This window comes from Chiloscyllium plagiosum, chromosome 10 (assembly GCF_004010195.1).
Source record: "Chiloscyllium plagiosum isolate BGI_BamShark_2017 chromosome 10, ASM401019v2, whole genome shotgun sequence".
In the NCBI taxonomy this organism is placed as follows: Eukaryota; Metazoa; Chordata; class Chondrichthyes; order Orectolobiformes; family Hemiscylliidae; genus Chiloscyllium; species Chiloscyllium plagiosum.
In genome coordinates this window covers 82007648-82023518 of record NC_057719.1, presented here as the reverse complement: position 1 = coordinate 82023518, position 15871 = coordinate 82007648, and the positions used below count along the sequence as shown (strand labels likewise).

At 41.8% G+C, this 15871-nt stretch overlaps 1 protein-coding gene across 4 annotated transcripts in view; it reads left to right on the top strand.

Annotated features, from left to right (window-relative positions):
- Positions 1-2842: 2842 nt before the first annotated feature.
- Positions 2843-15871, top strand: part of rpap1 (RNA polymerase II associated protein 1) — a 91558-nt gene continuing 78529 nt past the window's right edge. Inside the window, exons 1-4 of one of the 4 annotated variants that reach the window (XM_043698200.1) lie at positions 2843-2997; positions 7737-7934; positions 10537-10679; positions 12874-12966. In XM_043698200.1, coding sequence (XP_043554135.1) covers positions 7757-7934; positions 10537-10679; positions 12874-12966 — 414 coding nt within the window. In that variant the 5' untranslated portion in view covers positions 2843-2997; positions 7737-7756. Of the gene's footprint in view, positions 2998-3118; positions 3147-4196; positions 4216-7736; positions 7935-10536; positions 10680-12873; positions 12967-15871 lie in introns of those variants that run through there. The other 3 variants (XM_043698201.1, XM_043698198.1, XM_043698199.1) reach the window with 3 other exon arrangements.

The window sequence follows — 15871 nt, the reverse complement described above, 5'->3', positions numbered from 1 at the left end:
ACTTTCCTTTTTTTTCAACTTTGTTGTCAACTTTGATATACAGTATATGTTATCAAAGGAGTCCTGCAGTGATTGATGATTGGTGGCTCATTTGGGCAGCATTTTCACTTCTGAGTCAACTAGTTTAGGGGTTCAAGTCCCACTTAAGTGATTTGAACTCAAAATCTATCCCAAATAAAATGCGAAAGAACTGCAGATGTTGGAAATCAGAACCAAAACCAGAAATTGCTGGAAAAGCTCAGCAAGGCTGGCAGCATCTGTGGAGAGAAATCAGAATTAAGTTTCGGGTCCAGTGACCCTTCATCAGAACCCTGGGAGATGAAGAGATCAGGCTTGAAACATAGACTCTCCTGCTCCTCGGTTGCTGCCTGACCAGCTGTGTTTTACCAGTGCCACACGTTTTGACCCTTCATCAGAACTCTGTTCAGTTAAGTTTGTGTTCGTGTTTAAGGTTCTGAGGAAGGTCACTAGACCCAGGATGTTAACTCTTATTTCTCTCCACAGATGGTACTAGACTTGCTGGGCTTTTTCAGTTATTTCTGTTTTTGTTTGAAAATCTAGACTGACCCTCTGGAACTGTAACAAAGATGTGTTGCATTGTTGGAGCTGCTGTATAGTGGTTAAAATATTAAATTGAGGCCAGATGTACCAATTCAGCTGATTACAAATGATCTTCCAAAGGAAGAACAGGAGAACAATTCATCAAATGTTCCTAACCAATATTTAAACCTCAACCCTGATCACACAGAGAGGTGTACTGTCCATTACCTTATTGCTCCTTGTGGGAGTTTGCTGCGTACAAATGGTTTGCTGTGTTTCCAACATTACATCAGTGATTATACTACAAAAATACTTTATTGGATTTAAAGTGCTTTGGCATATTGTCAGGTCAACAAAGATGCTGGACACATTCCAGTCCTTTCGTTATATCAGCATAGAGCCAGTTTAAATGTCAGGGTTGATTTATTTTTATGCGGATTCACTGATCTATGGAACAAGATGGTGCCTCGTGCAGTGAATGTGGACTGGTTGCAAACATGCAGAAGAGAGCTTAATACATTCCCAAGTGTTTCCAATATAACCAAGTACAAGATAGAACTGAGGTTGAATGTTGAGTGATGTGTCTTCCAGCCATTGTGAATGCCTAGAACTTTAAAATTGTTTTTCAAGACAAGAGAGGAAGTTTACAGGCTTTTTATTAGCCAGCTACAAAAGTATGGCCATAGGGAACTGCTGCACCACCACTTGCAGAAAACGATTGTGTTTTAAATTGGAAAATCTTTCGACTATTATGATTGTTAGATCATTAGTTAGCCATTGCAGATATGATGGGCTGAATGGCCTCCTTCTGAATCATAACAGTTCTGTGATTCTGTTATTCCTTCCTGGTTAAGGAAGCATGAGGAAAAAAAAACATTTCTATTGTATTGTCTTTTTCACATTGCCCAAAGGAGTTGGCAGCCGATGAATTGTTTTGGAGTGCAATCACTACATGGAAATGATAAATGTTATGGTATAATTGTGTATTCTAAGACTTAAAAACATTGAAACAGAATTAAGGGATTTTATGGTGTGGTGTTAGTAGGGTAGGATGTCAGATCCAGATTATTGCTCTGCGACATGAGTTGAAATCCCACCAGTAAGGGGAAGTGACAGCCTGGTAGTAGTATTGCTGGACTGTTAACCCAGTAATGTTCTTGAGACCTAGGTTCAAATTCTGCCATGGCAAATGGTGGAATTTAAATTCAATAAAAATCTAGAGTTAAGAGTCTAATGGTGTCCACTGCCAATTGTCGGAAAAACCCATCTGATTCCCTCTTGTCCTTTCGGCAAGGAAAATGGTCTGGTCTACATATGACTGTGGTCCCACAGCAATGTAGTTGACTCTTAATGCTGGCTTAACCAGAGATGCCCTCATCCTGTGAATGATTTAAGTGCAGTTTGTGCATCTTAAATGTAATTAATAATTGAAAACTAGTCTTCGTTCTGATGACAGTGAGACAATTATGTTGTAAAAGCCTATATAGTTCACTAATGTCCTCTAGGAAAGGAAATTTGCTGTCCTGTCCCATTCTGGGACTCCTGACCCACAGCAATAAGGTTGTCTCTTTCTGAACTGCTCTTAACTGCTTTCTGAAATGTCTTTGCCAGCAGTCAGTTTAAGGGATGGGCAACAAATGCTAGTGATGCCCACAACCCATGGAGGCACGAAGAAGCATTAAAATGGTCAGTAAAATTGTTAGTGGTGAACTTGGTTTGGGGATAAATACTGGGCAGAAAACCGAGGAAAACTCCTCGTCTGTACAATTTCCTGACAGGCAATAATATCATATACACTTTGCAATAAACAGGAGTTGCTCTGGAAAACGTTGCCCGCGAATGATGTCATTGTGATGGAAAGAAGTGACTGAGCTGAGCTCCTTCTCGCTGCAGATGGGAGGACCGAGGGGGCTCCCGTGGGACAAACCTTCCTGAGATTTCCAAAGCGAAATAATGTCGCTCTTTACCGCGACGTCTCAAAGCTGCCTGATGGCCACAGATGTACTTTTGAAGTACAGTAATCGAGGAGGGCTTGCAAAGGAAGCCAGAACTGGGAACATATCCTCAAAATTCCGGGGTGTACTGTTCACAGCCTAATGCAGGAATTGAGAATTACCCCTTCAAACCCTCCACTTTCTTTTTGTCTCCATAAATAGCCTCTTGCTGTTGAGGTTATTTCTGTTTTTGGGAGGGTTTCCCTATCTTGCGTCATTAGAATTGAAGGGAATCCCCTCCCACATCTATTCCCTGTGTTCAATTTGGCGGATCAGAGATGTCCCATTTGTCTGCATCGCGGTGGACGGAAGTCGCGGGGACAGATTTGCCGTTGCACAGTTGGGAATAGGCTCTATCCGCGGTGTGGAGCGGAAACCGGGCGGGGGACTGTATGCGTGCGACGCCAAGCGGGGCGGAAGTGGCTCTTGGCGTGGGTTCCAGGTGGAGGTTTGGAGCGAAACTGTAAGAGTTTTGGAGGAGGGAGAGCGCGAGGGAGACAGACAGAAAGAAAGGTTGAAAGAGAGAAGTGGAGTGGAGAGGTGGGAAAGAAAAGCAGAGCAGAGGAGGAAGGAAAGAAGGGATGGAGAGAGAAATGAGGGAATGGAGATACGGTAAGGAGTGTAGAGGTACAAGGTGAGGGGAGTGGGAAGCAGAGATGTGGAATTACAACAGTGTGTACTGATTGTAGAAGGTTGCAGGGTAAATCTTAACTAATTTGATAACAATGCAAGGGCACAAGTGACAGCTTTAAATCTGGGAGGATGATGGATTGGGCCATACTTACTCTGGATTAGAGTGGTGCTGGAAATTCAACACTACCTGGTGTTTCTCTGGAGCTTCGCTCTGGCTTTGGCATTCCCGCCACGTTCTTTGTAGAGGAACAGAGTGTGTGCTGAGAAAGTGCATGATTTGCTGGCCTCTGTTTTCTCATGGCCGGCTGAGCTTTGTGTTTTTTGCCCTTTCAACAGTCACCCCCACCAGGGGGCACGGCTGTGAATGATTGTCTCCAATTGACGGTATCTGCCATCTCACTTGCAAGGTATCCTTATTGCAGAAGTATGGACACTCAGGAAGTTGTGACCCAGCATGGTTAAATCAGCACTGACTTTGTTGCCTTACCACTGAGTGTATGCTTGAGGAATTAGGATACTCCAAACCTCTGTTCTGCCAAAAGATCCAGCATATACATCGGACACAGCAGAAGTGGAAACTATTCCGCCTTTGCTCTGCCAAGTATGTGTTGTCTAGGTTTGATAAATATAGAGGAATGTACTAAGGATATAGGTTTAGTAGATTTGAAGTTTCATGTTCTCACGATGCTATACCACACTCTCATTCAGATCATACAGAATAGTTGCAGCTTTTGTGATGTGTGTTGATTTCAGCATTAGGTGACAGATTGCTGGTGATAGTGGAATCTTGATACTAAAGCTTTAGTGTTGCACTGTCCAACGTCTTGGACAGTGGTAGTAGCCTTCCTGATGCTGATGGTCTAACCAAACCCTTCATAGGTGTAACAGTATCTGCTTACAGGTAGTCACCACTATTCGAAAGTAGAATGTTCCCAGGAAACCTTTCACCAACCGAAAATGGTGTAAAGCTAAGGTGCATGATTTATATGGGAAAAAGTATTGCTGTTTTTCGTAAAAGCGAAAATCCTCTTTGGATTTATGAAAACAGGTACTAATATAGCTCTTTCGTAAAAGTGAAATTGTGTAAAGCGAAAGTTTGAAAAGCGAGGGATGCCTGTATTTGCTGCTGAGGATGTTTCTCAATATGAAATGCTTATGCAGCATAGTCAGTGTGGGGCAACTCCCTGCTGAAGACTTGGTGTACTTTAGTCTTGGATCTTGGGTGAGGCAGATTGAACAAATCTCTGTCAGCTCTGGAATACATACACCCTCTGTAAGTTACCTGGCGACATATGACAGCAGCAAAGAAGAGGCTATGCCAGAAGTGTGAGTGCCAGAACACAATCCTGTTTGAATCCACTGGGAATCTTTAAAGTTTCTTTTCTTGATGACATTTTCTATCATGTTGTCATGCACACAGAAGATCACATTGATGGGTACCCAGTGTTCAGCAGTAGCTTACGTCGACCACCTTAACTCATGTAGTTAATTGCCTTTGTGAGCTTACTGTGGAAATGCACACTGGTCTCCTCTGTCCTTGATGTTTCATCTTGCAACTCTGAACTGGAGAGAACATGCCAATTCTATATTTTCTAGTTCTGATACAATACTGGGATTCGGGTTGGACATCTTCTGCCCTCTGACAACGGCAACATAAACAAATACTTCGCCGTGATGCACAGCAAAGGGGACACCTCGATCGTTGTTGGAATCACAGTGGTTGTCCTTTTACAGAGTCACAATTGTTGAAGCATGCAAATTCTTGTGGTATTGCCCTCTCTCCCCAGAAGAGACAAAGGAGTTTGTGCAGATGCTGCAGGAGTGCTGGTTTCTCCTGCTAGATGAGTTTGGATGGTATGGTATCAGTACCTTGAGCTATGCCAGTGGTAAGTGAGTCAATAATTTTGCTAATTTCCTCAATTGTGGGTTCAATATCCAGCTTCAGTGTCCAAAGCACCCTTTTTTTAAAATGTCAGTCTGGGCTTATCTCTTGTAACTGCTGCGTCATGTTAATGCTGTGCAGTGAAACTGGAGTGTCCTTTCTGGGACACCATCCAGAGCAAAATCTATGTAGGCCCTAGGCTGCCCAAAATGCCAGGGTACACTTCATGATCTCCCTAGTTTATTCAGAATTAATGCCTGGCAGCAGCTAATTGCAGGAGTTGCCAGAAGGCAGCATATCTAGATGTTAATATGGGTTTTCTCCACGTTTGTGAGCTCAGCATCAACTCTCCCAAGGTATCCGCATCCGGCGGAGTTACTTCCCTGTAGTTTGGGGTTTGAGTCATGAATTTCTGGGCCTATCCACGTGCAGACCGACAAACTACATCTAGGAATCAGACCTCTGTCGAGTTTCTCTGAAGATTTCAGCCTGGAGTTGTGAGGGACTCAGTTCCCATGTGTTGCCAGAAGGAGGCACTAATTAATGGGAGAGGCTGTGTTATTCATAGGAAATGACAAACACATTTGGCTGACCTTTCGCATTACAACTAGGCAGCAGTGTAGGCTGAAAATGGGAAACAAACTAGTATGCACAAGCTGAAAGCATGTTAAGTTTCTTCATCCACATACAAGACGTCACGTGCATGCATTGGACACAACTGTAGGAGAGGAAGGCATTTGGAGACTGGAGCAAAGCACAATGGGAACATGCAATACATGGGCCAGGAGCAGTACAGAGAGCTGAAACAGGAGAGACAGAGAGAGAGAGGCACTGATGTGTGCTGCTGCCTCTAGTTGTGCCTTTTCCCTCCTTGACATTTCTTGCTCCACTTTTATTCATACTTATAATTTTTTTTCCTGCCAAAATGAGTTTACCTAACATGAAGATAGCAGAATGAGTGGTCTGGGATGGGTCAGACCAAAGCAAGTGTTTTCTCTCTGAAATGTGCTGATGCTTCTCTCTCTATCCTTAATTGAACATATACATTTGCTCTTGGTACAGATTAGTCATGTTGTATCTTTAAATCGATCCCACTGGCCAGGTAACTACTCATCCCTCCCTTTCAGGTGGGTTTTTGATTTTCATGCTGAAAGATTGACTCCTGTCCAGTTCAGGGCTCAGCGTAGGCTGGAAGACCTGACATGGATCAGGGCTGAATACTGGACTCTGGAGTGTGTGTGAGTGTGTCAGTGAGCAACCACTCTCTTTATCAGATGTTGATTTCAGTTGTGGGTTTTGAGCAGTTGCAAAGTCAATGGAATAGACCATTGGTTCCAGAGTGCAGGGATTTCTAAACAAAGTTCCAGGTGACCTTATTTTATGTTTAAAGATTGCAGGGTGATGGTAACAAAGAACAGCTTCCAGTCTTTTATTCAGCAGTTTATAACAGTTAAGAAGGTATTAGTCGTGCCTTATCATTAGGTCTCACCTCAAAATCAAGAAGGTCACAATGCAGAGGTTTGACCCCAGACTGACATTGCAATGTGGAACTGATACAGTGCTACACTGTTGGAGATACCATTTCTCAGATCAGATGTTAACCCATGGTTCTGCCTGGCCCCTCACATCATCCTATTTCAAAGAAAAGCAGGGGAATACCTGGCTTTGTGGTAAATATTACTGTGCCACACAGATTTAGAGGGTGTTGGTTCTGATCTCGGGTCTCTGCTGAGCTAGTTATTTATGGTTTTTTTTTTGTTTTTTTTGACCTTTTTGCATCCAAGGTGATGAATGGTGAGATGGTAAATGAACCAGTGTTTATTTTGCTCCCACTCACCTGATTGCAGTCAAAGCCACATTCCCTGATGGTTTGGGTGGACAGCAGATTGAGTCGAGAGAAGGTTAGGCAATGGAAATTCACGCAGTGAAAGATCTGTTGCTACTCGCAGCTTGGATTAATGGGTAAATAATGGCCAGTGACCCTGGGTCTGCACTTGCCGATGGATGGCACCCTAGTCAGCAGCTGGAAATCAGTAAGTGCTGATCGCTGTTCTCTATGATAAGGGTCGGAAGAATGGGATATTGGATAACTGGTTAGGCCCCAACTGTTGTGTTGTATGTCCAATTCTAAGCAGTCCATTTTAGGCTTTGGAGAGAGTGGAAAGTAGATTCATTGGCCTGAGTGACTGCAATTTTGTGGAGAGATTTGAGAATCTAGGGTTGTTTGCCACAGAGAAGGCTCGTGTAAGATTTAGTGAAGGGATTCGGAATTGAGTGGTTTGATAGAGTAGACAGGGTGAAACCGTTTTGTGTGGCGGCAGTGTTGGTAATCAGAGGTAGTTATTGAAAGAACCAGAGGAGGGGAATGATAATTTTACTTTAGACAGTGACTTGTTTTGATCTGCAAGGGTTCAAAGGGTTGACGAAATAAGTTCAATGGTAACTGTCAAAAAGGAATTGGATCAGTCCTCAAAAAGGAAATGTTTGCAGTACTGTGGAGAAAAAGGCAGCGCATGGGATGAATTGAGAGCTCTTTCAAATAACTCTCGTTGGCCTAATGGCTTCCCATGTTGGACACTTGCTACTCAGTGAAATCGCAGCTTAGAAATGTGTTGTTGGAAATGACTTATCTCTGACATGTACCTTCAAATGCAGTGAGGCTGACTGGACCACTGTCCCATTTACAGGACAACCCAAACCGAGAAGGATGCTGGGTAGGCCGAAGCCTGGAGAATCGGAGGATGATCTTCTTCGGTTCCAGCAGCAGTTCCTCGCAGCGGGAACATCTCCAGCTGCCAAGATTGTAAACAAGAGGAAGGTGCAATCACAGAATGCTGATGGAGTTCCAGTCAATGCAGGCCCACGGGACACGGTCACATTGGAAGGTTTGAATTGGAATTCGTAATTTAACCTTACTGTGGGAATCAGATGCTTGGATCTAATATAGTGATGTGGGAAATGTAAAGAAGTAAACCATTTTCTTCTCCCCTTCTGTAGGAACCTAGAGTATTGGGACACTTGTTTATTAATTGAAATAATAAGAGCAATGAATACAAATTGGGTAGGTGAATCAGCCCTTGCAGCTGTCACACCACTCAATCAAAACATAGCCTATTAGCAAATCAAACTCATTGCCCTGTTACAGCTCCACATTCTGTGATTTTGTTGCCTAACAACTAACAATCTATCTCAGCTTTGACAGCTCCAGTTGATCCATAGCCTTCAGGTGGAAGGTTGAGAATTCCAGATTTCCACTACCCTTTGTGTGTTTCCCCTGAATGACATAAACTCATAAGGTTACCTTTCCTTGTTCTTGGTTCTCCGACCAGAGGAAATGGTTTCTCTCTATTAAATTGCTTCTAACAGTTGAAGTACCTTGATCAGATTGCCTCTTAATCTTCAAAACCTAAAGGCTAATCAGATGAGATTGTACAAATTGAGGACCAAGGTTGTCAAACTGTTATTGAGTTTGTCTAAAGCAGAATGCTGTGTTGGAACATTATGCTCTGGTTTTGACTTAAGAGATACACTCTGTCTTGTTTTTTCTTAACCTGCTGTTCAAAGCAAACCACTCTGGGATTTCTGTGCATTTCCTGTTGCTGCAATATTGTTAGTCATAATAATGGACCTGAGCCTTATCTCTGAATATTGGGATTCCCATGCCTGCCCAGGAGTCAAAACAAGCATCAGTCTCTTCAGCTTATGTCCCTTTTGACATTATTATAAGGACGTAGAGGCATTGGGGAAGGTGTAGAGAAGATTTAAACAATGCATTATGTTATAGATATCGTTACTACTATGAAGAGTTTTAAAAGAAGGTTTAAAGAGAGTGTCTCACTTGTAGGCAAGAACATAACTAGACACTAATATGAGATAATTACCTAGAAATCCTTTAGGGAATTCTTTCACCTCAGCGTGATGGGAATGTGGAACTTGCTAATACGGGGGTGGTTGAAATAAATGGCATTGAGGCATTTATGGATGAGACAAACTTATGAAGGAGATGGGACTATTAAGTTACAATGATAAGTTTAGAAGATGGAAGTAAGGCAGATTGGCCCCTAAACATCAGCATGGATGTGTTGAACTGAGCAGTCTATTCCTGTACAGTTTATCCCGTGTAATTCTACATTGCTTATTCCCTTCTCCCAGATTTCTCCTTTAAATTTTTAGGAAGATGTACATTAGAAGTGATTTCAGTAATTCAGTAACTTCTCCTCACTGTTTACATGCTTTGTACTGTTTACGGTGACACCAACACTGTGGGTTCAATTTCCGCACCATCTGAGGTTAACATGAATGTCCTGCCTTCTCAACCTCATCCCTTACCTGAGACATGGTGACCTCAGGTTAAACTCTTCTCCAGTTGTCCATCCCGAATGAGAGAGCAGCCTTATGGTCTTCTGGGGCCATGGCAACTTTACCTTTACGGCATACTCCATATTGACATTTTTTCTATTTCTGACGGGGCACCTTTGAGACGTCAGTTTGAAACATAATAGCAAGATTTTATCTAGTAGGATAGATAAAGGAGAACTAGTAAACACGGCCCAGTTTTCTATACTTAACACAAATTACTATTCATTACAAATAAATCAATTATAATGACAGGTAAACAGCTATAAACTGGTAAACATATCACTTTACTCGTTAAACTCTAACCCCCAGGCTAACTGCCCCAGCTAATTGCACTTTACAGGTGCACACAAAAATATTAGTGTTATGGGTGGAAGGATAAAATTCTTGGGAAGCAATTTACTGACTCCTTTTCTAACTGTTTGTTGAGATGGTCAAATGTTAGTATTACAGGTGTGGTCTAACTGGAACATGGTGTGACTGTGGCAGAGCTTGTTCACCTCTGTATTCTTAACCACTTGTTATAAAGGTTAGCATTGCATTCGCAGTTTTGATTAGTTTTTGGATCTGCCTAGTATACTTTACTATTCTTGTGTATGAATCGCTCCATCTCTTTGACCTACCTCCACTGTTCCTAGCTTGCTACCAATTAAAACTACTTAGTAGTTTTGGTGACTGAAGGGTCACTCGACCCGAAACGTTAACTCTGATTTCTCTCCACAGATGCTGCTGGACCTGCTGAAGTTTTCCAGCAATTTCTGTTTTTGTCTCTAAAACTACTTCATGCCTTTTTAAAATCAAAAATGGATGAATTTTGTATTGTGTTAAGATGACCACATTTCAAAAGGTATGGTACTCTGACAACACCAATATGGAATCTCAGCACACATTTGAGTGCAGTACTGAGGGAGTGCTGCACTGTTGGATGTGTAATTTTTCGAATTTTAAATTATGTCTCACCTCTCATATTGATTAAACGCTGTTAGAAGAAGGGGTTGGGTGTTCTCCTTGACCTTCCAGCCAATACTCAAATACTCACTAAAGATAATGACCTGAATATGACCTTCATTGCTGATTGTGGGACCTTGCAGTTACAGACCAGAAACCAACAGCCTCTCTATTTTGTTTTAGCTCTTCCTGACCTTCCTCCATCATTAATGCCAGCTCCGCCAAAAAAGTCCAAAGCAGGCCATGTTAAATTCCAAGGAGATGATAGCGAGGAACAGATGGATCTACAGGATCGACATATCACTGCCGTCCTGTCAAAGATCATTGTAAGTTTTATGCTCACATCTTGATGCTCCTGTGCTTATTTGTGAAAAGGTTGCAGACAGCCTGGATATCTTATTCTCTGTGTTGTTCTGTTGCTGCATCAGATACACAATCACAGTATGTTAATAAACATTTGACACCACTCAATAGGTTGGTGATCCCTCCACTGTCATTGGGCATTGCATGGCCAAGTTCCTTTTGGCTTAGTTGCTAGTACTGTCACCTCTTGAGACAGAAGGTTTTGTGTTCAGTCCCAATTCAGAGTCTTGAATACAAAAACTAGGCATGCTCTCCAGTGTAGCACCAAAGGAGGTTTTTTTTTTAGCATTTTGAGCTGTTAAACTAAAATGCTGTCCATCCAACTTTTAAGATTGCATGGCCCTGATTTTAAAGAACAGTAATTCCAAGGCTGTGCAGGTTAGATGGATTGGCCATGCTAAATTACCCGTAGTGTCCAGCGATGTGCGGACATTAGCCATGGGAAATGCAGGGTAACATTGATAGGTTGGGGGGTGAGGAAGGAGTCTGGGTCAGTTCTTTAGAGGGTAGATGTGGACTCGATGGAGTGAATGGCCTGCTTCCACACTGTAGAGATTCTATGATTCTGTTCTATGAATCAAGTCAAGTGGCCACTATTTCTCACTCAAATTGTTATTAAACAAATTGTCTGGTCATTATCACATTGATGTTTTTTGGATCTTGCAGTGTGTGCTCATGGTTGCTGTATTTTCTATCTTAAAACGGATTGTAATTCAAGAAGAATTCTTTGGCTGTAATACATTTTGGGCAATTCTGGGGTTGTGAAGTGTGTGATTTAAATGCAATTTCTTTATTTTTGTCATTGTTATGCTAAACAAAGTTTTAATTTTTGGATCAGCACCTTAGAGCACTTCGAAGCTCTTCACTCTCCCACACCTTACCTATAGAATCGGTTCATTCGGTCGATCTGTATTGCATGGAACAGGACAATTATAAGATTTTGAGTATTCAAACTGAATGGCTGAAGAAACTTCTGTATTTGTTTGGATTGTTCAGATTATGGTAATTTCTGTTTCTGTGAAGTATCTCATGGCGACAGTACAGATGATCGGATTGTTATTATCGAGCTAACTTGGGGGAATTTGTGTCCAAATTTGACTGCTGTGATTTTTACATTAGACTAGAAACAATACTAGAAAAATATTTAACAAAGTGCTGAGGGAAGTCCTGAAAACCATCAAAAGCAAGACTTTGTCATAGAGTCCTACAGAACGGATGCAGGCTCTTCAGCACAAACTGGTCCATGCCAACGAAATTGTCCATCTACGCTAATCCCATTTCCCTGGGAAAAAGACAGTGTATTCACCCTATCCATCTCTCTCATGATCTTATACATTTCGATAAAGGTCCCCCCTCAGTCTCCTATGCTATAAAGAAAGAAATCCTAGCTTGTCTGACCACTCCTTATAAATGAGACTGTTGAGTTCTGGCAACATGCTTGCAAATTTCTTTTGCACTCTTTCTAGTTTAATAATATCCTTCCGATAGCAAGGTATGTGGCCTCACCAACATTCTGTACAACTGTAACATAACTTCCCAACTTCTATACTCAGTGCCCTGACTGATGAAGGCCAGTGTGCCGAAACCCTTCTTCACTGCCCTTTCTATCTGTGACTCCATTTTCAGAGAACCTTGCACCTGAACTCCAAGGTCCCTCTGTTCCACTACACTCCAGATGCTGCTTGTCCTTTTGATTTCCTTAATTTTTCTCCTTTCTCCTTTCTCCTTTCTCCTGATGGAGCTTGGTCCCACATGATCTTGACCTCCCAGTCATCACCTCCAAATTTCAGGGTTTTCTTCACTGTATTTTCATAAGATTCACAAGCAAGTTATTTTGTAAGACCAGAAGAGGAAATATATTCAGCCACTTGAAAAGTAGATAAGAATGTTTTGGTGCTGTAACCTCTACAATTTCTATAAATTGAATCAGCTGATATCTGATTACAAAACCTTCTGTTGATAGCAATTTCTATTTTTTACCAAAATCCTTCTTCATTTTCAGCAGTTCTGTTCAATCTCGTGATCACCTTCTCTGTTGTAAGAACAATCTCACTGCTTCTAGATTCTTCACACACGGGAAAGTCCATTTTAGAAGATTTTAACAGATTGTGAAGTTTGTCACTTTACTAATTTCTTTGTTGTGTATTTTTCTTGCAGGAGAGAGACACAAGGGCATCTCCAGTATCCCTCCCTGTATCGACAGGTCTAGCCTTCCCAAAGGTCTTTCATAGGTCAGAAGTACAGAGTGAGGTAGTGTTTTGTTTTTACATATATTGGTTTTTCTCAATTGTGTGAAAGTAGGGACTCAATAACTCATTTTTCTTTATCTGTAGCAGATGCTAAAAGGATTTAAGATGCATTTTGGATTTTTGTGTTGCGAAAAAGGCAATGGAAGCATGGAGAAAGTGCCATAAAGATTTAGTGGAATGATGTCCGAACTGAGAGATTGTCCCCACCAGGACAAATTAAACAGCATGTGTAGATCAGAAAATAATCCAGGAATTTTGATGGATAGGTTTAAGGTTATAAAAGCGTAAATTAGTCATGGATAAACTGTTTCCACGTGTGGGGTGGGCCCAGACATAGGGGACCAGATTTATAAGACTGAGGAGACAGTGCCATAATGTGATGGACTAGTAACCCAGAGGTGTAGGCTGTATTGTGGAACACAGGTATAAATACCACCGTAGCAGCTGGTGAAACTTAAATTCAATTAGTAAATCTGGAATTGAAAACGTAATCATGAAAATATAATCGATTGTTGTTAAAACCCCATCTGGTTCATGGATGTCCTTTAGGCAATTCTGCCATTCCTACCTGAACTGGCCTTGATGTGACTCCAGAACCACTGTAATGTGTTTGATTCTAAACTCCCTTTGAAATGTCCTAGCAAGTCACTCCGTTCAAGACATTTAGGGATACAATCATAGAATCCCTACAGTGTGGAAACAGGCTCTTCGGCCGAAAAGGTCCACACCGACCGTCTGAAGAGTAACCCACCCAGATCTATTCCCCTATTACTCGACATTTACCCTGACTAATGCCTCTAACCTACACATCCCTGAACACTACAGGACAATTTCCCATGGCCAAGTCACCCGAACCTGCACATTTTTGGACTGTGGAAGGAAATTGGAACACACAGAGGAAACCCATCCACATGGGGAGAATGTGCAAACTCCACACAGATAGTTGCCTGAAGCTGGAATTGAACCCGGGTCCCTGGTGCTGTGAGGCAGCAGTGCTAACCTCTGAGCCCCTACAATGTCATTGATTATCACATATTGGCTTTGCCAGTGACATCCATATTGCAAGACAGAATGAAGGCAAAATAAAAAGAGCTCCTTTGTTTGGGGTCTATAAGTACTCCTCTGTCAAAGTTATGGTTTTGTTTCTGAGAATTGCCACTTATAAGTGAAAGGACTTAAAGTGGGTCATGAGTTTCTATTGGAATCAATGTTAAACCAGATTCTGCAGGACCTTTCCAAAACAAAATTAAAACATTATCTCTTTTAAATTGAAATACTTAACATTGCTAAATTCTTACATTTCTAAATTAAATAGCAATGAAAATAAAATAAATTTTAAAATGTAAAACAAAAATGTAGTGTTCTACTTAAAGTTCTGATCTTTCACACACCTGAGCTCCAAGAGATGATCGTAACCAAATTGAAGCAGAAAACATTTTCATTTGGTTCTGGTGATTTTTGTTAGGCTAGGATGTCTAATATTAAGAATTAATCATGGGAATTGCCTTCCATGTTAAGAAAATTACATTCTAATACCTCTCCCTGGAGGTAGACATCAGGGCTAGGTTTGCGTTTGTCGATTGCACTCCAGTGACTTGCGGCCTCTCCCTGACCTGGTGCAATGCTGGAGGTCTAATTGTGATCAAGGACTGTGGAAATAAGTGGTGCCAGTGATGGATAGCAGCAGCAGCTGTATCAATGTGTTTCCATATTGCAGGCAACATGCAAGTCCTCACAGTGTCCTGACCAATGTCTATCCCTCAACCAAAATCTTAGTCAAAAAAAAGGCAGATTATTACAATATTGTTTGTGGGATCTTGCTGTGTACTGATTATTGGCTGTATTTCTCACAACAGTGACCACACTTCAATAAAAAGACTCAGCTGCTTTGGGACATCTGAATTTTCCGGTCTGGACATGCAACTGGAAAACAATTTGTGTAGCTTTTTAGAAGCTCATTCTACTTTTGCAACATCTAGTGGAGGATCAATAGATACGGTGCTGGCATCTCTTGCTCGATACATCTTATGTCAATATTTGGAATCTGTTGGTTAGGTAGGGGAAAATCAACACGACTTGAGATTGTACTGCTGGTGTCCCTGGTCGGATGTGGGTTGGAACAGGACTGGTATATCAACGTTCTTGCTCAGGTTCACAGTTGAACAGGAATGGGATCCCAGGTGGATGTGGCACCCTAGAATTATTTAAAAGCTAATTAGAATTTAAGGCCAACCTAGATGAATGAATCAGATGAATCCAACGGCCCTTCTCACTGCGAACATTCTGCAGTCATAGAGATGCACAGCATGGAAACGGACCCTTCGGTCCAACTCGTCCATGCCGACCAGATATCCCAACCCAATCTAGTCCCACCTGCCAGCATCCAGCCCATATCCCCCCAAACCCTTCCTATTCATATACCCATCCAAATGCCTCTTAAATGTTACAATTGTACCAGCCTCCACCACATCCTCTGGCAGCTCATTCCATACATGTACCACCCTCTCTGTGAAAAAGTTGCCCCTTAGGTCTCTTTTATATCTTTCCCCTCTCACCCTAAACCTATGCCCTCTAGTTCTGGACTCCCTGACCCCAGGGAAAAGACTTTGCCTACTTACCCTATCAATGCCCCTCATAATTTTGTAAACATCTATAAGGACTGCTTAAGGATTGGGCGATAGGTTTAGACAGTTGATTTGGATCAGCTCAGGCTTGGAGGGCCAAAGGATCTATAAATTTTCTTTGTTCTTTCTTTATTCAAAGGTCACTTGATTCTGTTGTTGGTGAGGCTCAGAATGAAGAATTGATGGTTATCCGTATGGGCCAAGGATTTTACTTAAAGCCATAGGAAAGCTGAATGACAGAAGGGAGATATTTTGCTGGATAAGATACACAAATAACATTGT